Below are 22220 nucleotides of genomic sequence, written 5' to 3'. Positions count from 1 at the left end.
CGCGCTCGCCTGACCTGAGGGTGCGCGCCGTCCCCTCAGGCCGAGAGGCTGCGGTATAGATGTGCTCACTTCTCCTCTGAAAAGAAGCGAGGAGCAGACCTCGTCCCTTCTCTCCCTCGCCAGGAAGAGAGGAGCTGGGCCGCCCGAGGCAGGCAGCGCGGGGGCAGCCGCCAGCAGGCGCCTCCTCTAACGGCCGCCGACGCTCGGCGCCAAAATTCAATCGTTGCGAGCGGCTGGGAGCGGCGCCGGCGGTGAGGCACCGGGGCTTGGGGAGGGGACCTGCCCGCGGCCGGTGCGGGAGGCCCGGCTGATTACGGCGTCAGAGCCGCCAGCGAGGGCTCGCTTGGCAGGGGCACCCGCGGGGCTGTGGGGAGCCGCGGCGCCGTCGGCGAGAACATGGGGGCAGGCGCCATGGCGGCGGCGCCGGCAAGGGCAGGGGCAGGGGATGGGGCTGTGTTCACGGCGCCTCAGAGCCGAGGCTGTCGTTTTCCTGGGCTTCAGCCCTCCGGAGCGGTGGGGCTGAGCAGGTAGCATTCCTGCAGGCTGGAAAGGGAGGCTCCCCTTCTGCCGGGTTCTGAAAGATCCATGCCTTTCCCTGTCCTTCGTTGGCTGATGGACTAACGGCCAGCTCTGTGAGAAACCAGGGTTATGCCACAGTCTTCATATAAGTGTCGTGATGAACGTTGTGTAAAGTCACGTCGCTTAAAAATGTTGACGTAAAGGTTATTGTTGGGATGCTTCCTGGATCTGGGGTCTACTTGGAATTTTCCGTTTATAAATGCATAATCTTTTTGTTGTAAAAGGCACGTATTCTTTCCATTTTTTCACAAATTTAGCTGTTTGTTTGGCATGCAGTATAATTCCGTTGCTTCTTTTTTCTCTTTTTCTTTGAAATATGTAGGGTTATAATCTAGATACCTTTCTTCATACTCTTGGGAGGAATACTTTGCCTGGTCCCTTAGGAGCATAGAGAAGATGTACCTCAAGTCAATTGTTCTTGAAGGATTTAAATCCTATGCTCAGAGGACGGAAGTTCGTGACTTTGACCCATTATTCAATGCCATTACTGGCTTGAATGGTAGTGGCAAGTCCAATATCTTGGACTCAATCTGTTTCCTGCTGGGAATCACCAATCTGTCACAGGTAAAGCAAGAAGGGGCATTTAAGAAAGATCTTTCTTCTGTCAGCAACGTTTCATGTTACGCTTTTGAGTAATGTCCGATGGAAGACCTGAAGTGCTTCTATCAAAAAGAATAGTTTTATTTATTTGAATTTTTTGTTACATAAAACTGGGTCCCTGTCATTCTTGCTCATTCTTACATTAAGATTGAATTACAATTTCATCAGTATACTACAGTAGCTCAAAGTATGCAGCTTAGAACATTAGACTAAAAATACCCACTTAAAAGGTAACGGCCTCAAGCCAAAGGTCTTTTGCAGCTAAAGGCACTAACTTGTTTATTTGTAATAAACATCTTCATTTCTGGATTGGGTCTTAAAATTTGGCCAACTGATTCATCAGAAAAAAATAAGAAACTGGTTTTCATGCAATGACTGCTGTTTAAAAGATGATATATCTACTTATAAAAAAATTGTGTGCTGTGACATCAATTTGAATCTGTCTTCAGGTGATTTTTTTACCACCCCCCCCACCCCACCCCCGACAAATCCAGTAGACCTCCAAGGAACACTTTCTGATTCATTTCCCCATGAACTGCATTATGAATAATAAATGCTCTTTAAGTAAACATACTTGTGACTGAACTAGTCATCTGGCTTTTGGGTTTTTTTTAAACCTCTACTCAGTTTTTGTCAGGAATCTCATGCAGAAACAATTAGCTGTCTCACTAAAACTAGACTGGCACACTCTGCCTGTGGTTTTACAACAGTAGCACCTTGCAGCTCCCGTATGTCAGTCTCTCACCTGAACTCTTAAATCTACAGCTAGATCTGCATTTTTTCCATTCATTTCTTCAAAACTTACAGTAGCGCACTGAAGCTGTGTAATGGATTTCTTTCAAAAATGTATTTATCTGTTCCATTTAGGTGCGAGCTTCCAACTTGCAAGATCTAGTTTATAAAAATGGGCAAGCTGGAATTAATAAAGCAACTGTGTCTATTACCTTTGATAATTCTGACAAGAAACTAAGTCCACTGGGATTTGAAGGTAACGATGAGATCACCATCACCAGGCAGGTAAGTCTGTAATATCTGTATTGCTTAGTAGCCTGTATACATTTTTACCATGGTCAACAGAGTGACTTTTCAAGGGAAAAAAGAAAAGGTAATTTTTGAGGTCCCTGAGTTTTTGCAATTGAGGCAATGCTTCCACAGTGTAGTTAGTAACACAAACTGTAAAAGTAGATCCAGTGTACTAAATAAAAAAAATTGGAATTACTTGGGAAATTAGTTTAATATTGTTAAATGTATTATATCAATAATGTTTTCTATGGATTTGCACAGAAACACAATAATAATGAAATAATGTTCCTAAAGCAAGGTATAATTCTCTATTTTGTGGCTTTTTCTTCTGCTTTCATGTTTTCCTCTTAGTATCTGAACTGTGTGTTAAATTTGGTCTCCAAGAACAAAGGAACCTTTATCTTTCTGAAGATGTCTCCCAAGTTTGTTTTTTTTTAAAGTGAAATCTTGTGGAGTTTGGAAATTTGCTTGTCGATATTGCCCTCAATGACTGATCTTTCTTATGTTTTAGTGAGATATTTTAAATGTCTCTTCAGTCCAACAAGATCTGTTCTGATGTTCTGTATAGTATGCATGTATATGTGTATGTAAAGATATAATATACGGGATTTGCTCCAATTTTTTATTCTTTATTACAGTTTATATTCTGATAATGTCAAGTCATTTTTAAATCACTTAAAGTTTCTTCCATTTCTTTTCCTTCTTCAGATTGTCATTGGAGGTAGAAATAAGTATCTTATCAATGGTGTGAATGCTACCAACACTCGCGTGCAGGATCTGTTCTGTTCCGTTGGACTCAATGTCAATAACCCTCACTTCCTCATTATGCAGGTATTGTGTGCAACTTTATAAAATCCAAAAAGAATAGAAGTTGCACTAAATTTGAGGCAGGATAGATAGTGGAAGAACACTGAATTTCCTAATCAGAGAAAAGCAACTTCTTATCAAGTGAAAATCAAATGTCTGTTAAGTAGTTAAGATTTCCAGTTTGACCATAAAACGTGTGTCTAGCAGCACAGGACGTCATGTAGCCCTCGTGTAGCAAGGTTTTTCTAAAACGTTCCAATTTTATTTTCCTTTTTGTCTCTTTAACACATAGGTGTTGCTATTATTATTATGCTAAAAAGACAGAGATTTTCTTTCCTATTATGTGTGTTCCATATTAGACAATATTTTGAATGAAGTTGATATACCTGCCTTCTTAAGTCACAGTTAACAAAGGAAGAACTGACCAATTGAAAAGACCCTTATAAACATCAGCACAGGGACTAGACAAATCCCTGAAATATTTGCAAGGAATAATAAAAACAGAGCAGGATTTATTATTTCAAATGGAACTGTCCCAACTTGCAGGGAGTGGAATGGGGGGAAGGGCAGTTTTGCACCTATTCTGCTTCCCCCTAGTTACATATGAGCTAAATCTCCAAAAAAAGTTTATGATTAAGAGCTTATTCAACATCAGCAACTCAGGAAGACTCTAGAACAAAATACGCACGTTGCTCCTTTAAGATGTAATCAGGAATGTAGAGGACGAGCCTAAGATAAGATATGAGGGCCATTTCAAGCTTGCTGCCTGAAGAAGTGACTTGTTTGAACTTTCAATAGCAAAACAATTGACTAGACTAGATTATCCCTGTAGCAAAAAAAAAAAAAAAAAAAAAATCCTGTTTGAACTTAGAATAGAACGTATAAAAATGAGTGGGGTTTTTTGGGTTTCAGGTTTGGGGTTTGTTTTTTTACTATTGCACGGTAGACAAACACCATTCTTGTTTTATCTTTCTGTCACCAGGGACGAATTACCAAAGTTCTAAATATGAAGCCACCAGAGGTAAGAAAGTTTTGGGAGTTTTGTCTGAAGTTTTACTGATTTGTTTTGAAAGACGAGAATCGGGGGGGGGCAAAAAAAAAAAAAGGTGTTGGAGGGAGATGAGATGTTCAACTCAGTTCTGAGTTGAACCTATCTAACATAAGAAGAAACACCAAATTTTTGTCGCATTGCTTTATTTTAGATTTTAGCTATGATTGAAGAAGCAGCTGGTACTAGGATGTATGAATGCAAGAAGATAGCTGTCCAGAAAACCATAGAGAAGAAGGAAGCCAAGCTGAAAGACATTCAAACGGTACTACATGTTGGAAAGTATACTTTCTTTTATATTTGTTAAAGATAACTGAATAACTAGTGTAGTGTGGTTTTTAACTTGTAGAGTATTTCATTTCTGCACCTGGAACTAGGTATTCATGCTTAGACATAAAAGAGTTTTAAAAATCAGAATATAAATGTTCTTTTTTGTGTTTCAGGTCTTAAATGAGGAGATCACTCCAACTTTACAGAAACTGAAAGAGGTATGGAAAAATTAGAAGAGCGGTAGGGCTCTTAAAGTACTGAAAAAATACTTTCAGCTACCCTGAACTGGTATGTGGTGGCTAAAACAACAGCATGTTTTCAAGCTTTGTAGAATCTTTTGAGAGAGATAAAATTTATCTTCTGTCCAAATACAGAAAATGTGACATTCAGTACTTCCAGGAAATCCTGGAGGGGAATGTAGGGAGAAAGAAGAAAACAAGAGAAATAGATAAAATGAGAAGATAAAAACATATCTTATAAAAAAACTTGTGTCAAGTGATATTTCGGCTGTACAATCAATTGTATGAGTATTGTTTTATGTAAGATTTTCCTAAGCAGGCCTGCAATGTACAATACTGAATATATTACTTAACATGGAGAATCCTTCCTTTTATCTACAAATAATAGTGTTAGTAGAAGTGCTTAGAAGATTTCTGTAACAGTCCTACTTAATATTATTTTTCCATCAAATTTCACAGTTTTTTTTTTTTTATTGGTGTCTGTTCAGGAACGATCATCCTATCTAGAATACCAAAAAGTAATACGAGTAATAGAACATTTAAGCCGCCTCTGTATAGCTTATCAGTTTGTTCTGGCTGAAGAGACAAAGGTATCCTCTGCTGACGTATTAAAGGAAATGCAGGCTAATGTAGAGAAGCTTCAGGAATCAATGACTGAAAGTGAAAAGAAGGTGAGACAACTTAATGAAGAAATAGCAGAGATGGGAAAGAAAAGGGATGAGGTAAGTGCTCGTCTGAATATCTGAATACAAGGAGTTAGATGAGAAGGGAATTATTTTTACAGATCATATACACTTGAGTTTTTATCTTCTTCTGGTGGGTTGTTTAGATTATACACTGCTCATTGTCATTCTTAGCCGTTGTCTAAAAGACATCCATTTAAATTTTTCATTTGTCTGAAATGCTTTACTTCCAATTGCTGTAAATGAGTATTAACTGAAGAATAGAAACTGTTTGCCCTCATGTTTCCACTCTGTGCATTCAATGGTAAGTTTTGCCAGAGATTTTCTTTCTCCCTTTTGGTTGATGTCTCAAAAGAAATACACATCAAGTAGGAAACTCTTGTTCAACAAAAATCAGTACTGACCTGAGTTTTGGGGGCATTAAATTTGGTTAGATACAGGATGGCTCATAGGGTCTTTGGATGCGTAAATGCAGCTTTTGTACAGGGACAGTGTCCCATGATGTGGGATGATGTTGGTCTTCAGTAGTGGCTTCAAGTTAGTTTGTATTTCAGAGGGAAGAGATGTTCTGACCTGTTTGCATTGGAGTCAGCTGCCTGCTTGATTAGATATTTATCTCTTCTACATATAGCTGTGAACAGAAGATGAAATATTACAAATACTGTATCAGTTTCTTTAGGCTAAATTAAATTTCCTTTATTTCTGATTGTAGGAAGTTCGTGGTACGCTCCATTCACTGCAAGATGCTCTTTCAGAAATGCAAAGAGTTAATACTAGAGCACAAAGTGCCCTTGATCTTAAGAAGCAAAATTTAAAAACTGAAAAGATTAAGTACGAAGAACTGGTAAAAAGTATGCAGGAGGTAAGATCTTTGTATATAATTTTCTTTAAACACTAAATTAATTCAGATTGAGGGAGACAGCTGTTTTTTCTTACCTATTATGATAAGAAAAGTCCTATGATTGGCAAGAATTACATCAGGAAAGCAGAAACAAAGCGTAAGGGCATTGTTTGATTTGTGCGGCATAGGTAGTAGGTTCCCATTAGAAACAAATGTGATGCCTATACAAAGAAAGGGCAACTCTTTATGGTTGCCAAACTTATATTAAGCTCAGGAGAGATCTCTAGAGCTTCAGAAGTATTATGCTGTCTGGACATGTGGTATTCTTAAAATTAAACGAAAAATTTCTACGTTGCATATTTCTGACAGTTGATCGTTTTTTTTAATGTAAGAGGAGCACTGAAGAATACTTTGCTGCTTAGATATTGGGAAGAAAGAGCTATTTCTCCTAGTTCTTGGGCAGTTGTCATCTCTTCCTGTATTTCATCTTTCTGTAGATCTTCAGTGCACTCATGGGGCAAGTACACGCTTGAAAACATGCAAAGCCAAATTGTAAGATCCCAAAATCTGACAAAGAGTCATAGAAATGTAGTTGATGAAACTGGTCATAGCTCCTCATCTAAACAACATGAATTTAAAGTTAATGGGACTCAGGTTCTCTCTTCCTTTTTTTGTTTTGTTCTTTGTTTTGCTGAAGGATTCTAAAGCATTAGTGTCAAAGGAGAAAGAAGTAAAGAAGATAGAGAAAGAGCTAAATGCTTTACAGGAAGCAAGTGAAAAAGATGCAGGTGCTTTAGCTGCAGCACAACAGCATTTTAATGCTGTGTCTGCTGGCTTGTCCAGCAACGACGATGGGGAAGAAGCTACTCTTGCTGGGCAGATGATGACCTGCAAAAATGAAATCAGCAAAGCAGTAACAGAGGCTAAACAGGTAAGAATAAAAGCTCTGCCTGTTTCAGACCAGCCTTCCTGGTTCTTTCGAAAATTGTCTGAAAACCAAATGACACACTCTTGAAGGGTCAGTGAAAAGATTTGCAGAATATCTATGCAAGATATTTTACAAGTTGGCATATGCATTAAGGTGACTTTTTGATAAAACAGGTCATTAAAAAAAAAATATATCCTTGCATAGGTATAGACAAATAGGGAAAAAGCTATAACATTGCTGTGAGGAAGTATAGAAGCTGGCATTTGAGACAAAGTAAGACTCACAGTACTCAAATGACTGACAGTATTGGATAGGAAGAAATTAAGACTGCTGTCCATGATATGCATTCATACTATAGAGATTTCTACAGTAAAACTTAACAGAATCAAAATAAAGATGCCTGAGACTGTGAATGGAGAGTTCAGAAGAAACTGTTTTCTCCTTGGTTAAATTGTGTGCTAGTCACATGACTGAAACAGACACCACTTGTTTTGTCTTAAGATAGGAAACCTCTTCTGGGGTAGTTCTCATGGTGGAATTTAACTTTTCAAAGTTGAAAAGGCACCTTGCTTGTCTCATTTAAGGAAAAACTCTTTTGGGGAAAATAACAAGGACACCTGTGTCCCACATTATTTTACCTTGTTTCTTCTCAGACTCTATTCATGTGCTAATATGAGTTATTGTGTCCAAATACATGATTTATGTTTTTATTTCCAAATCATCTGTGCCCTTACTTTCAAAAGCCGAAGCTGCCTTTTGGCATTTCTGCAGCCAGTGGAAACTTTTACAAATTATATGAGTACCTTGTTAGTGCAAGTGTTCTAAATCTGCACCTGCAAGATTCTCTTTGAAGATCTTCTGGTTCCATATTTTCTTACTCCTTACAGGCTCAAATGAAGTTGAATTATGCACAACAAGAATTAAAGACAAAACAAGCTGAAGTTAAAAAGATGGATGGAGGCTACAAGAAAGACCAAGAAGCACTTGAAGCTGTCAGAGAAACAAAAGAAAAACTAGAGAACCAAATGAAGCAGCTGAACCATGAAGGTCTGTACAGACTTCTGGTGCATAATTTTGGGGGAATCTGAAAAAGAATATAGAAGTGTGGTGGGTTGACCTTGGCTGGATGCCAGGTGCCCACTAAGCCACTCTATCACTCCCCCTCCTCAACTGCACAGGGGAGAGAAAATATGATGAAGGGCTCATGGGTCAAGATAAGGGCAGGGAGATCACTCAGCCATTATCATCATGGGCAAAACAGACTCAACTTGGGGAAATTAATTTAATTTATTGCCAATCAAATCAGAGTACGATAATGAGAAATAGGAACAAACCTTAAAGCAACTTCCTCCCACCCCTCCCTTGTTCCTGGGCTCAACTTCACTCCTGATTTTCTCTACCTCCTCCCCCACAGCGGTGCAGGGGGATGGGGAATGGGGGTTGCGGTCAGTTCATCACACGTCTTTGCTGCTCCTTCCTCCTCGCTCTCCTCCCCTGCTCCAGCGTGGGGTCCCTCCCATAGGAGGCAAGGGGAGGAAGCAATGTGGGTCCTTCCCGTGGGCTGCAGTTCTTCATGAACTGCTCCAGTGTGGGCCCTGTCCACGGGGTGCAGTCCTTCAGGAACAGACTGCTCCAGCCTGGGTCACCTGTGGGGTCACAAGTCCTGCCAGGAGCCTGCTCCTGTGTGAGCTTCCCACAGGGTCACAGCCTCTTTTGGGGCACATCCACCTGCTCTGGTGTGGGGTCCTCCACGGGCTGCAGGTGGATATCTGCTCCACCATGGACCTCTGGGCTGCAGGGGGACAACCTGCTTCACCATGGTCTTCCCCATGGGCTGCAGGGGAATCTCTGCTCCGGCGCCTGGAGCACCTCCTCCCCCTCCTTCTTCACTGACCTTGGTGTCTGCAGGGCTGTTTCTCTGACATATTCTCACTCCTCTGTCCCACCTGCTGTTGTGCAGCAGTTTTTACCCTTTCTATAATATGTTATCACAGAGGCACTACCAACATCGCTGATGGACTCCGCCTTGGCCAGCAGCGGGTCTGTCTTGGAGCCAGCTGGAACTGGCTGTCAGACACAGAAGCAAAGGAAAACAAAAAGATTTACTCTCTGCTTCCCATCAGCAGGCGATGTCCGGCCACTGCATGGGAAGTAGGGCCTCAGTACGCATAGCAGCTGTTCTGGAAGACAAACGCCTTAATAATGAATGCCCCCTCCCCTCCTCCTTTCTCTTAGCTTTTATTGCTGAGCACGCCATATGGTATGGAATATCACTTGGGTAGCTGTCCTGGCTATGTCCCCTCCCAGCCTCTTGCCCACCCCCAGCCTACTGGCCTTTGGAGTGGGGGTTGGAAGGACAGCCTTGATGCTGTGAGAGCACTGCTCAGCAGTAGCCAAAACACTGGTGTGTTATCAACACCTTTTTACTAGAAATACAAAGCACAGCATAATGAGGGCTGCTATGGGGGAAAGTTAACTCCATACAGCCAGACCCAATACAAGAAGGAACTGAAAAACCAAGTATGCTGCTTTCACGCACAAAGAAATTTCTCTGGTCAAAGCTCTGCAAGCTCTTGCCTTCTACAGAACATAGTTTAAAATAATTTGATTTTATAAACTTTAGGCCAAATGTTTTAAAGTTTGATGGAAAATTTAAATTCCAGCTAAATTTTAGATGGAAAAAGTGACCAACCTCCCTATTCCTTCCTGGTTTTCCCTATCTAAAACACTTCTTAAAGTTAGTTTCTCATTCCAGGTAACATTTGTTGCAGAAGCTACTCAAAACCATAAATTGGTGTTCCAGAATGACATTCAGAGAAGCACATTAGAGTTTAAACTCTTTTCTGTGCATGTTTGGTATTGTGATGGCGTTAATTTGTCTAAACTGGAAATTTACAAGGAATTTTAGAAAGTCTGTCAATTAAGTATTCTCTACATATATGTAGATAAACAGTGAAGCCTACCAATTTTTAAGCTAATAGATTTCTGTCCTCTGGATGTTTGTCTACTGCTTGTGTTCAACTCTTAAGAAGAGAAAGAAGAAGCCCTTTTAGCGAAAAAGAAGGCCTTGACTCGTGACATCAGCTGTCTGAGAGAATTGTATGAAGGTTTAATGGCAAAGTTTCCTCATGTACAGTTTGAATACAAGTAAGATCTTGGTGTGATCCTAAAAGACATTTGAAAGTGCTTTTTGGGGCATGTTATGCGTGGCTTATGGGACTTACAGCATAATTCCATCAATTGCTTAGCTGTTGCTTTCCTTTTAGTGCCAATGAATAATGACTATCTTACCTATGATGCAAGTGAAGGGGGAGAGGGGGGAAGTCAGGAAATGTTAACTGAATTAATGGGCAGCAGGGAAAGTGATACAGTCATTCTTAAATCTTATCAAAATCACTTGAATTTAAAAGTTTTGTGTGATGATGTTTGCACGCCATAACTCAGCTTCAGTAGCTAAAACCATAGAATCCAAAGGTCTAAACTGCAAAAATATGTAATCATTACTTTTCAGAGTCCTGCCAGAGGACTGTGAGTAGACTTGCTCTGTGGAGGTCAACATTGTATCTGTCTCCACCAATCAAATATATGTATCCCCAGATTTATTCACTTATGTAATAATCAGTCTGACCATATTCCTATAGCTGTGCTAATAATAGAACCCGTAGTAAAAATTGAAAATTGCAAGAACAAATTGTACCAAAATCAGGAAGGACATTCTTTTAATGACTTTGTAACTGACTGTTTATTGGGAAGTTTCTTGTCCTGAAGTATTTAGTTTAACCATTTTCTGGGGTTTTTTTCCTAACAGAATTTAGAATTTCTTATACCAGTATAATAAGCAGTATGAGTTTTTAAATATAAATTTTTTTAAAGATGCGTGGGAGAGAAACAAACGTGATTATCGTAATTTAAATTTCTTTTAAGAGATCCGGAAAAAAATTGGAATCCAAACCGTGTGAAAGGCCCTGTTGTGTCTCTTATCACTGTGAAAGATCTATCCAAAGCAAAAGCCCTAGAAGCAGTGGCTGGAGGGAAACTCTATAACATTATTGTGGACACAGAGGTATGTTTATTATTTTAATACAGAACTCTGAATTTTGAGATGAGGTCATGTGATTCAGGGTTAGCGAGCATGTGCATTGTTATTGAATGCTTAAGAGGTGGTTTGGACCCATGTACATGTTTAAATTAGGTCAACAGAGTCATGCATAGTTACTGGCAACAATATATTCCTCTTGCAATGCCCTATTGTCTTACTTTACAAAATCAGTTATGTATTCAGGTGTGCTTTGTAACTCTTCTCATTTGAGGTTACTGGCAAAAAGCTTTTAGAAAAGGGTGAACTAAAGCATCGATACACCATCATTCCACTAAACAAAATTTCAGCCAAGTGTGTTGGACAAGACACGGTCAAGTTGGCCCAAACCTTGGTATGTAAATAAATATACTATTTACACTATTTTGCTTATGTACCTTTTTCATTTTGTTTCTTTGCTAAAAATATGGGGTTCTTAATGGTGATACTAATAAGAATTTCTGTAGGGTTTGAGGGTATCTTGATTTTATTTTTTTCCTGTGTATCATTTCAGCTATGTAATGTTTAAATTGATATTAATTGTCCCACTTTTAACTGAAATTGTTTTAAAACATATGATGTTTTTAGAAAGTGTTTTTATCAAGATAAGACAAATTAAATTTGAAAATTCTTATAACTTAAGGCATACTAATCGCATTTCATTTGATTTCTAGGCTGGTCCTGATAACTTGCATTTAGCCCTTTCTCTAGTTGAATATGACTCTGAACTACAGAAAGCAATGAAATATGTCTTTGGAACAACACTGATCTGTAATAACTTGGATAATGCTAAGAAAGTGACCTTTGACAAAAGGATAATGACGAAAAGTGTTACACTTGATGGAGATATGTTTGACCCCCAGGGCATTCTGCACGGAGGCAATTGCTGGTTTTATTCATACAATAATACTGTGTGTCTGTTGATTTGTTTATTGGTCTGCATGTTTTTTATAAAAATGAACAGTAACCTTTTTGTTTAGACTCATACCGGGGATAATATGATCTGTTTGAGCAAAGCTTTGTCAGTCTTGATCTGAAGTAAGATTGATTAGACTAAGAAAAAATTAATGGCAAACTATTTGCATGAAGTAGTTTAGATTTTAAATACTCAAATCTTATTTGGCTATATAGTCCTCTTGGAAGGAGAAGTGCTTTGCATTCAACCACTTTTGGAAGTAATTCATAATTAATTTGAGGTAATTTAATAAATTATGAAAAGTTAGTTGATTTCACAAGAAATGTGTGTGTAATATTCAAAGTCTGCAGAACTAAATTCTATAACAGAGGAGGTAGTCTTTCTCCACTGAGAACTACTGTAACTTTAGCCTAGCTGCCTTTCTGTTCTGTAATTAAAACAAATCATCAACCTGCATCATTATTAACATCTAGAATTTGCTATTTGCCAGTGGTGAACCCATAGACTAATTCCAATTAGCTTGACTTTGCTTTTTTTTCACTGAACAGGTGCGCGCTCACAGGCTGCACCAATATTGTCTAAACTTCAAGAAATGAAAGATGTTGAAGTAGAACTCAGGACAAAGGAATCTGAACTTGAGACTGTAGAGAATGAGCTGGCAAGCTTGAAGAATGTTGCTGAAAAGTAAGGTTCGCCCTATAAATTTTCTATCGTTTCTCTTATGTGACTGAGTAAATGTAATATAAAGAAGTATTTTTGGAGGGCATAGGGCCTGTTGAGAATGTAATACGCAGAAAATTATTCACTTCCTCCATCTCCCCCCCCCCAAATTTACTTTGTAAGTACAGCAATCAACAAACAAATTCAGTTTTTAGATAACATATGCAAGAAAACTTTATTTTGGGTAATACAGGGAAAAAAATGACATACAATGATGTCCACGAAACTTTGGAAAACTTCAAGTGATTTCAAGTCCACTGAAGAATGGATCTGTTCCAGCCGTATTTTGTAAAACCCATACAGAATTTCACTTTGTGATAGCTCTTATTTTTCTCCTAAGAAAATATAAAGATACTAAAGTGGAATATCTGAGTGACACTGCTGTAAGGATTTAAATTGAATAATTTTAAGTATATTTGATTTTCAGCTACTCAATTACTGAAGATCTTTTTAAAAGATGGAATATAAAAATATACTTAGTCAGTTCTGTAAAAATCCCATAAGGAGGTAGTGTTGCGTAATATGCTATCTACCAGCTGGATTTATTTTTCAAATTGTTTTGAGTTGTAATACACTTCCAGAAATAGGACCAAAAGGAAGAAATGAGTTTTGCTTTTAGATATTTTTTCTTTAATGCTTCAGCCTAGCATCTGTCATGCTGCCGGTTGGAAAAACATGAGCTCTGAATTGTTGCCAAATTCCATGTGTTGCATTTGTTTGTTTTTAATATATCTTATCAGGGCTACATAACCAGGAGTTACATATATAATAACTCAGATATCTACAAACTTCACAATTACTATTAAAAGAAATTATATCAGACTTTCATGCATATAAGCTTATTTGTCCAACAGTCATCATTGTATCTCACATTAGAATGGGAATATAAGTATTTATCTACCTATTTCTATATCTAGTTATTTCAACTTTGAAACTGAAGTGTTGGGTACCCTTGACTATAGCAATGTATATCATTACTGTCTTCAAAGGTACCAGCAACTGAAGCAGCAGTGGGAGATGAAGTCTGAGGAAGCAGAGCTGTTGCAAACGAAGCTTCATCAAAGTGCTTATCACAAGCAAGAGGAAGAGCTGCTTGCCCTGAAGAAAACCATTGGTGACAAATGTGTTCTTAATCTTTTAACTGAAAACTAATTGTTGAGAATGAGATGGATATTTGGCTGTTTGAGTAGCAGAATCTTTGCTTAAGAAAGAAGTATTTTTCGCTTTGAAAATACTAGCTTTATATTTTGGAATATGTAACATACAGAATCACAATAGACTTGCATAGAGGTGATTCACATGAGGTTGCTCATTCTCTTGTAGTAAAGGTTATATTCTTATCAAGTGTTTTATATACTTTATAAAAAAAGGAAAAATGGCTTTGCAGGGAAGTTTTAAAATGGATTTGATCCCATATTTGAGTAATCTTTGTTTTTTCCAAGCCATCTGTTTCTGTAGATATTCAAGGTTAGCAATATAAATAGTTTGCGTAACAAGAAAGGATTGGAAAGTACTGTTCCTGCAGCTAAGGAAAAATATAAAAAGAAGCAAATGCAGCAATAAGTAAAACATCTAAAGAAAAAAGGTGGACAGAAGTGATGCATATGTAGACATAGTATCCTAGCGATGAGGTGATGTCTTATTAGGTAGCCATCTGATTAATTACTTCTTGATCATGTGATTTGGCATATACTTGCCCCTGTCAAAAAATGAAAAAAGGCTTATTTTCATTAATTTTAATGACTAGTTGTCTATCTGATGCCCTATCAATAACTGGTAACAACAGCACACTGTCTTAGGGTAATCATTGAAATAGCTGACTTCAGTAACTAGCAAACGTACAACCACTTTTTTCTGTTAGAGGCAAAGATGGATTTATTTCAGTTGGAGTTCAGGATGTAAATTTAAAGATAAGAACAATGCCCAGTCTCAGTACAGTACTTCTTGATTCAGAGGAGTGTGAAGAGACATTAAAGAAAACTGAAGAGAGCAAAAAGAAAGCAGAAGATAAATACAAGGTATTAGAGAATAAAATGAAAAATGCAGAAGCAGAATGTGAAAAAGAACTAAAAAATGCCCAGCAGAGACTAGATGGTGCCAAGAAAAAGGCAGACGCTTCAAGCAAACAAATGAAAGAAAAGCAGCAGGTAAAACTTAAGCTTTATTGGCAATTTTCTCAATGTCAAAAGTGGTTGTAGTAATCAGAAAGTTTGATTCTACTGAAGTTTTAATACTGTTAGTTTTGGAACTTAATATATTTACTCCGTAGTCACTAACATAGAAATTGCTGATGCTTTTTTTTTTTTTTTTGGTGAGATCGCCCTCTTGCTGAAGAATTGGTACTGTTAATCTTCTACAGCATTTACTGCGTCAATCTGAATCTTAATTCTTTCCATTTAAGTATTAACTGTACTAAATTTGAAAACATCTCTCTAGGAAGTTGAAGCTTTAGTTCTGGAACTTGAAGAGCTAAAACAAGAACAGGCCTCCTACAAACAACAGATAGCGGCTGCAGATAAAGCAATCAAATCCTACCAGGAGCAAGTTAATGCTATGGCAGCTGAGGTGTCTAAGACAAAGGTAAAAGTGAATACTGTGTTTCATTATCTGTTTTGATGTTACTGAAGATATGATCCCCTAGAGCTCAAATTATAATGTATACTTTGGTTGGATTTTCTTGCCAGCACTAAATTATGTTTAGCCTAGGTCGCTATTTTTTGGCTTCATTACCACATGTGAATTTTTTTCTCCTTCCTTGCTGTGTCCTCTTCTAATAACTGCCATAACACCAGCGTTTAAAAGAAGCTAATAAATGGCTGTTTGATTTGCTTTTCAGGAATCTGTAGAGAAATCACAGAAGGAGCTGGCCAAGCAAAAGGAAGTAATTGTGTTACAGGATAAAGCAATTAAAGCCAAATCTGCAGAGATAGTAAAATACAGAGACCAAAATAATGAATTACAGCTTAAGGTTAAAGCATTAGAACACAACATCAGCAAACGTCAACAAGAGGCGGCTGCTGCTGCTGCCAAGGTATTTCAGAACTGTGCTTTTCCTTGCATCTTGTGACCAAGAGTGGTTATTTCCCTTGCCACATGCAAAGGAAGTAGCCTTTTTTCCTAATAAGCGCTGTAATATTTGCAGCTCTTGATGTGAAAAGTTTTATCCCAGGAGGAGGGGGTGGAAACTGTAAATTGTGACAGAGCTTATCAGTATGGACTAATAGAGAGTAGATTACAGTGAGAAGGTGACCAATGAGAGGAACATTCTGACTGTATGGACAAAATAGGTAACTAATTAAGGTAACTAATTAAAGAAACTAATCCTGAGATTTAGTGACAATGGCTTAGTCCAGATATAGAAAAATGTGTTCCAGGTAAACGTGATGGGTATATGTGAAAGCTCCCTTAAAATCTTGGTTCATCTGCAGCCTTGGAAATCACATGAAGCATTGTAAAGGTACAGACCTGTGCTGTGTTGGGGTAGAAGAATTAATGTTGTAGGGTAATTTAAAGATGTTGATTTTTTTTTTTTTTAATTATTTTTAATTCACATTTGAGAATAGGGAAAGGAAAAAAAGCCTCAATATATCTTCTTGTTTACAGATGACCAAAATGCTGAAAGAGTATGAGTGGATAGCTTCAGAGAAACCACTTTTTGGTCAGCCAAACACAGCCTATGACTTCAAAACTAACAATCCTAAAGAAGCACATCAGAAGCTGCAGACATTGCTGGAGAAAAAAGAGAAGCTGGGAAGGAATGTGAACATGAGAGCTATGAATATGCTTTCTGAGACAGAGGAGAGGGTAAGCATTCTGTGCTTTAACCTATAAAGATTGGGCAGGTTGGGTATATGGTATTAGGTATAACGTAGCTTTATATTTTTATATGTCCTATTTCTGAATACACCAAAAATAAAACTAAATCTTCATGAGATAGCAGGAAACCTTTTGTTAGATCTTTTATACTAATCTTACACTTTTTAACTATTCACTTGTGCACTGGTTTTCTCGGTTATGCATAATCTTGACTTTGGATGGTAAAAAGAATCATTTCATTCCTCCCTACCCAAGTCCATCCTAAATTGGCAGCAGCAGTATTAGGCAAGCTTTGTGGTATCCATTACAGTATCTGAAAATTACATACTTTTATTAAAGGTTGCAGATGAAAAAACTGTTCATCTTCAAGCATGATAGCTTGAAGGTGTTCCAAGGTTGTCTCGAATTCATCTGTATCTTGAGGCTATTCCAGCATTGTCTCAAAGCTGTCTGCTGACTGACACTTCAACTTTTCTAGTACTGTTTCATGATTAGAATTGGCCTGTTCTTCCTATCAGCCTCCAGAAGCATCCTTTCTTGTATGGAAAAGCAGATGAAACATGATTCACTTGAAAAGGAAGTGCACCTTTCAGAGTAATGTTGGTCTTCCCCTTTGCTGATTGTTGAAAATTCCAATGCTTTAATTTGCAAATAATATTGTAAAACTTAAATCCTGCATACAGCTAAATGAATGCTTTGGATTTCAATCTTGTGGTTAATGGCTATTTCATAGTTACAAAAACTATAAACAGTGAAACTGTAAATGTATTCGAGCACAAAGTTCATTGAAATCAATCTTTTCTTCTCATTGCACCAGTACAATGACTTAATGAAGAAAAAAAGAATTGTAGAGAATGACAAGTCAAAAATTCTTGCAGCTATTGAAGACCTTGACCAGAAGAAAACTGAAGCTTTATATATTGCTTGGAAAAAGGTATGACACTTGAAATCTAATCTTCACGTTTTAGCAGAGGATCAGATTTATCTTAGATTACTGTTTTGCATATTTCCGGGGGTGGTGGTGGGGGAAGTCTCTTTCCAGAACTAATCTCCCTTGCCTAGTATTTAAATTACAAACCAACCACTTCACTTCTCGTGTTTCGTCTCACTTCTGAGAATAAGACATGAATTCTCTGAGAATTGTGAAGACACAGTTAAACCTGCAAAACCACTTTACCATTCCCTTTTAGTGCCCACAAAAATTTAAGGAAGGTTAAGCTACTGGCATGCTGAAATCATTGTCTCTCACGTGGAAGTTGGACAAAGCAGTGATACAGTCTGTTTTGCCTTTTGCTTGCTTAAACCAATATTTGACCAGAGTTAAAATCTTCTGGTTCTGGGGCTGTGGACCTGGGCTACTGTTCCTGGCAGTGACAGGATAGGTAATACTAGAATAGAGCAACAGCTGATTTATGTTTCTGTTACCTAAGCGCTCTGCCTTCTTTCTAGTTCTCTCATGTCATGAATTATAACAAAAGTATAAAATTTTCCCTTTCCCTTTCTACATGGAAAGCTCTTGACACATTCTTTTCTGCTGTACCAGAACTTGTACTTTTTGGCCTTTGAGATGATCAATTATATCGAAATTGCTGACAAGTGAAGTATCGGTTTTAATTATTACTGCCCGTTCTCAAGATATTACTGACAAAATGGTACCTTTTCATTGCAAAATCTTGTTTGGCAAAAATTAGTGAATTGTATGTAAAAGCATCACAGGTGGCGGAATAAGTGCGTTCTCAGATACATTCCTTGACCTAGGAAATTTTAATCTACGTTTACAAAGTTGCGTCCCATCCAATACCTGGACATTGCTTACGTAATCCTGGGAAGAAAAGGAGTGAGGAGGATGCCAGTGTGTGCCTCTTACAAGGTGCTTATACTTTTAATAGTCCTTTAATTGGGAAAAATCACAATTTACCAGTTAATAAGTCTGAGGCAGGGCATAACCATTTCCCTGGCTGATAGCATAAAGAAGCCTTCCAATATTTCTTCAATTTGATCCTTCTAAAATGCTTAGTGTAAGGTGACCTCTCTCTCTCTCTCTCTCTCTGTATCCCTCGGTGTTGCTTCTCTTCTCGTTACAGAGAAAATAAAAGATTCCATATGCTAATATTTTCTCACTATCCTGTATGTGCTAATATTCAAGACATAAGAAGCCATTGGGTTAAATTGGGCAAGGTGTCTAGAGCATAGTGCAGCTGACCACGAAGTGTTTAGCTGTTTGTGCTCTTGATTCAAAGCATGTACATACATCTTTTATGGTCTGACTTCTAGGTGAATGAGGACTTTGGTTCAATTTTCTCAACACTTCTACCAGGAGCCAAAGCTATGCTAGCAGCCTCTAAAACCCAGAATGTCTTGGATGGTCTGGAGTTCCGAGTTGCCTTAGGAAACACCTGGAAGGAAAACTTAACAGAACTTAGTGGAGGACAGAGGTTGGTGAACTTTGTGGGTTTTTTGTTTGCTTTCCATTGCAGCTGTGTATATAATTGATATGTCTAGCTAATTATAGAATTAGCTAGAAAAGCAAAAAATTAATCTCTTCCCTAGTCAAGTCAGGGACTCTGTCTCCTTCCAACCTGACTTAATATTGAAAGCATTATTAATTCAGTTCAGCTCAAAGAGGAATGCAACTTAGAACAATGCATTACTTGGCATATGATAACAAAAAAGATTTTACTCCATGGCGAAGTGACAAAAAAATGAATTGAGTGGTGAGAAAACTGCAGTTAACTCTAGGTATTACTGAGGTACTGTTGAGTTAAATGCTCCAGCCTTTGAGTTGTCATCTCAAAAATCTATACAGACAAGTTCTGCCCCAGTGTCAAAGTAGTGTCATGGTGACAGGTTTCTTCTCCAGTGATTCCAGCTACTGTGTCGAGTACGTGCTGCTTTGCACCTTCTAAGGAAAAAATGTAACAAACTGAAAAGTAGAAGCAGAATTTAGGAAGAGGTGATACAGCAATATAGAACTTTCTGAAGGACAGAATGCTTCAAGAACTGTACGTTGAAAAACAGCACTGCAAAACTCAGAATTGAAAATAGGTAGCAATGGCATGATTTTAAATATCATCACCCAACTAACCTGATCTTCCGATAAACGAGTAAGTAACATTTGCCATTTCTGGCAGAAGCCTTCACATTCTGAAATCAGAAGTGGCAGAAGCTGTCATTTTGTCTCTTCAGAACTCATAGCATGAATCTGCTTTAGAGAGAGCATTTTGTTACTACCAAACAATTGTTTTCATAAGCCAAAGCTTCTCAAACAAGAGGGTAAAACGTAACTTTCTTGTTCTCTGTATTAGATCATTGGTGGCCTTGTCCTTGATCTTATCCATGCTTCTCTTCAAACCTGCCCCAATTTACATCTTGGATGAAGTGGATGCAGCCCTTGATCTCTCTCATACCCAGAATATTGGGCAGATGCTTCATACTCATTTCAGACACTCCCAGGTATGATCTTGAAACTATTGTGATCATCTATTTATGCACTTCATTATTTTCAGAGGCAGTCTGCCACTGAGGAGTCTCAGCTGTTCAAGTATTTTATTCCAGAGGTGTGTGTTGTATTTCTAAGTTGTTTGAACTGGAAGTTACACTGATGATATGGCAACTGTGAAACTTCTAAGCATTACATTTTAATGCAATGCTGCAGTGGCTAAAAAACAGGTAGTAATAGGGAAAAATATCTGTGGTATGATCAATTTCAGGCATGATCCACATCCTGAATTTTTTTTTTTTTGGCTAGAGTTCTTTAACCTGAGCTTTAAAAATATTTTATTTTTGACCCTGTTGAAATAAGCCAGGCAGTATTGGAAAGAATCTCTGTATCACTGTGGCCTATGCAAGAAAAAGATCTGTAGAACTGAAGAAAGTTACTACTCTGAGTGAAAGGCAGTACCTATCTCTATTTGGTGGTAGGACATGGCCTTTCCAAATTATGAGAGAGAGGAGGGGAACATTTGTTACCAGTACTGTAAAATAACTTGAGCAATATTTTTAGACTATGAAAGATCCTGCATTCCTACAAAATTTGTGGCAACGTTTTTTTCCAGTGATTGATGCAGCATGAATGGGTATTCTGTGTTGTGGCCTGTATCCCAGGCCAAGCGCTGGGATATGGACAGAGCTGTACATCATTAGCTGCAGAAAATGTCTGGCCTGTGGGTGTACATTAACCTGCTTAGCACATTCTGCTGGGCTTCAGTTACGTTTAGAATATTTTTTGAAGAATTACCACCAAGATATTAGCCAAATAAAGTAAAAGGAATCCTCTTTTTAGAAGCCTTTTCCAATGTTGTTTAAAGTCTTTATTTGGATGGCAGCATTTACTTTAAGCTTTCTGGTTTGTTTTAGTTTATTGTGGTGTCCTTGAAGGATGGAATGTTTAGCAATGCAAACGTCCTCTACAAGACCAACTTTGTGGATGGTGTATCCACTATTACAAGATATGATCAGTTTCAAAGCAGAAATAATGCACCTGCCCTCGAGGAAGCCCAGAAAAGATGTAAGAAGGACAAAAGAAGATCTGCAGAACCAGGAAACTTCTTCACTGGCCCTTCGAGTGTGCAGTAGCAACTTCTTAAGTGTTCTCAGTCTACAGCTAGGCCAGGAAGAAACTGTCTTGTTTTAAAAAGTATTTTCAATCTTGAAATAGTGCTTTATGTCTTAGCTTTTTGTTCACATCTGCAGCTCATTAAGAATTGAAATTCACAGGAGACTGTTGCCTGTACTATTAGCTAAACTGTCCGCATTTATTCCTCTTGGTGTCCCATGATTAATTACCATCACCCCTCTGTAAGCGTTTACACATAAATGTACATAAAAGTAGCTCTGTAAGCTCAACAGGAGGAACTGAAGCCTTTGAACGAGGGAAATCTGATTTGACTTGCAGTGTTTACGGCATTTAGAAAACCTGTTGCAAAGTGTAAACACTCTCTTCCTCTCCTGTTGTCAAATACCAGAGAAAAGTGGCGTACCAATTTTTAAGCGACTGTAATTGTTTTTGAAGGAGCAAGGCAATCATCAGCAATTTTAACTCCCAAGTTATTGTTACAATTTTTTGCAATTTGCTGCACTGATTTTTTTTCCAATAAATATCTTAAACTACACAACCTGATTGTGTATGTGCTCTCCTTCCTCGCTGTTTTTCATTGAACAATGCCTACTCAGAATTAAACACTCTCAGTTTTGAGCTTCCTGCTGTATTTCTCAAAGTTTGATTATTTAGTTCTGTACTCAAAACATTAGAAGTAAGAGAAAATCTAAATATTTTTAGACATGGATTGTCGTAATCAAATTTAGACATCCTGATGTGCTGTCCTTTTTTTTTTTTTTTTTTTTTCCCCCTCCATGTCCCTTGTCTTCCCTTACCGATGAAGCCCAATCACATTACCCTGCTGCCTTCGCTGGCCGGAAATAACGTGTCCGTGCAGCCGGCATTCAGAGGGCAGAAACCCAGCGTTGGTCACAGGGCCCCAGAGCGGGTCTCTGCTCACCACAGCAAGCTGCAGCACGGGAGAGGGATGCAGACCCACCACTGGCAGCAGTGAGGCTCCATGTTAGAGGGTGTATGGCCTGACAACGTTCGTCTTGCCAGATGATGCTTCAGCCACTCGGTAGCCAACACGCCAAAAGTTTCTATTTCCTACCGAGCTGTTGGCTTAAAAAACAAA

The 22220-nt window shown here is 38.3% G+C and overlaps 1 protein-coding gene across 1 annotated transcript; it reads left to right on the top strand.

Moving 5' to 3' along the window:
• Positions 1 to 61: 61 nt before the first annotated feature.
• SMC2 (structural maintenance of chromosomes 2) lies at positions 62 to 21678 on the top strand. Its single transcript, XM_050913183.1, has 25 exons — positions 62 to 251; positions 902 to 1143; positions 2047 to 2196; positions 2911 to 3033; positions 3992 to 4030; positions 4212 to 4322; positions 4501 to 4545; positions 5055 to 5288; positions 5962 to 6111; positions 6788 to 7021; positions 7906 to 8065; positions 10048 to 10165; positions 10943 to 11081; positions 11329 to 11448; positions 11768 to 11972; positions 12558 to 12693; positions 13719 to 13843; positions 14683 to 14876; positions 15166 to 15309; positions 15566 to 15760; positions 16333 to 16533; positions 17363 to 17479; positions 18820 to 18980; positions 19851 to 19998; positions 20902 to 21678. Exons 2-25 carry the CDS (start codon positions 976 to 978, stop codon positions 21118 to 21120), a joined length of 3636 nt encoding a protein of 1211 aa, XP_050769140.1. The 5' UTR covers positions 62 to 251; positions 902 to 975; the 3' UTR covers positions 21121 to 21678.
• The last annotated feature ends 542 nt before the right edge of the window (positions 21679 to 22220 follow it).

Source organism: Gymnogyps californianus, chromosome Z (genome assembly GCF_018139145.2).
Source record: "Gymnogyps californianus isolate 813 chromosome Z, ASM1813914v2, whole genome shotgun sequence".
Taxonomy (NCBI): domain Eukaryota; kingdom Metazoa; phylum Chordata; class Aves; order Accipitriformes; family Cathartidae; genus Gymnogyps; species Gymnogyps californianus.
This window is presented reverse-complemented; position numbering and strand designations above follow the sequence as displayed.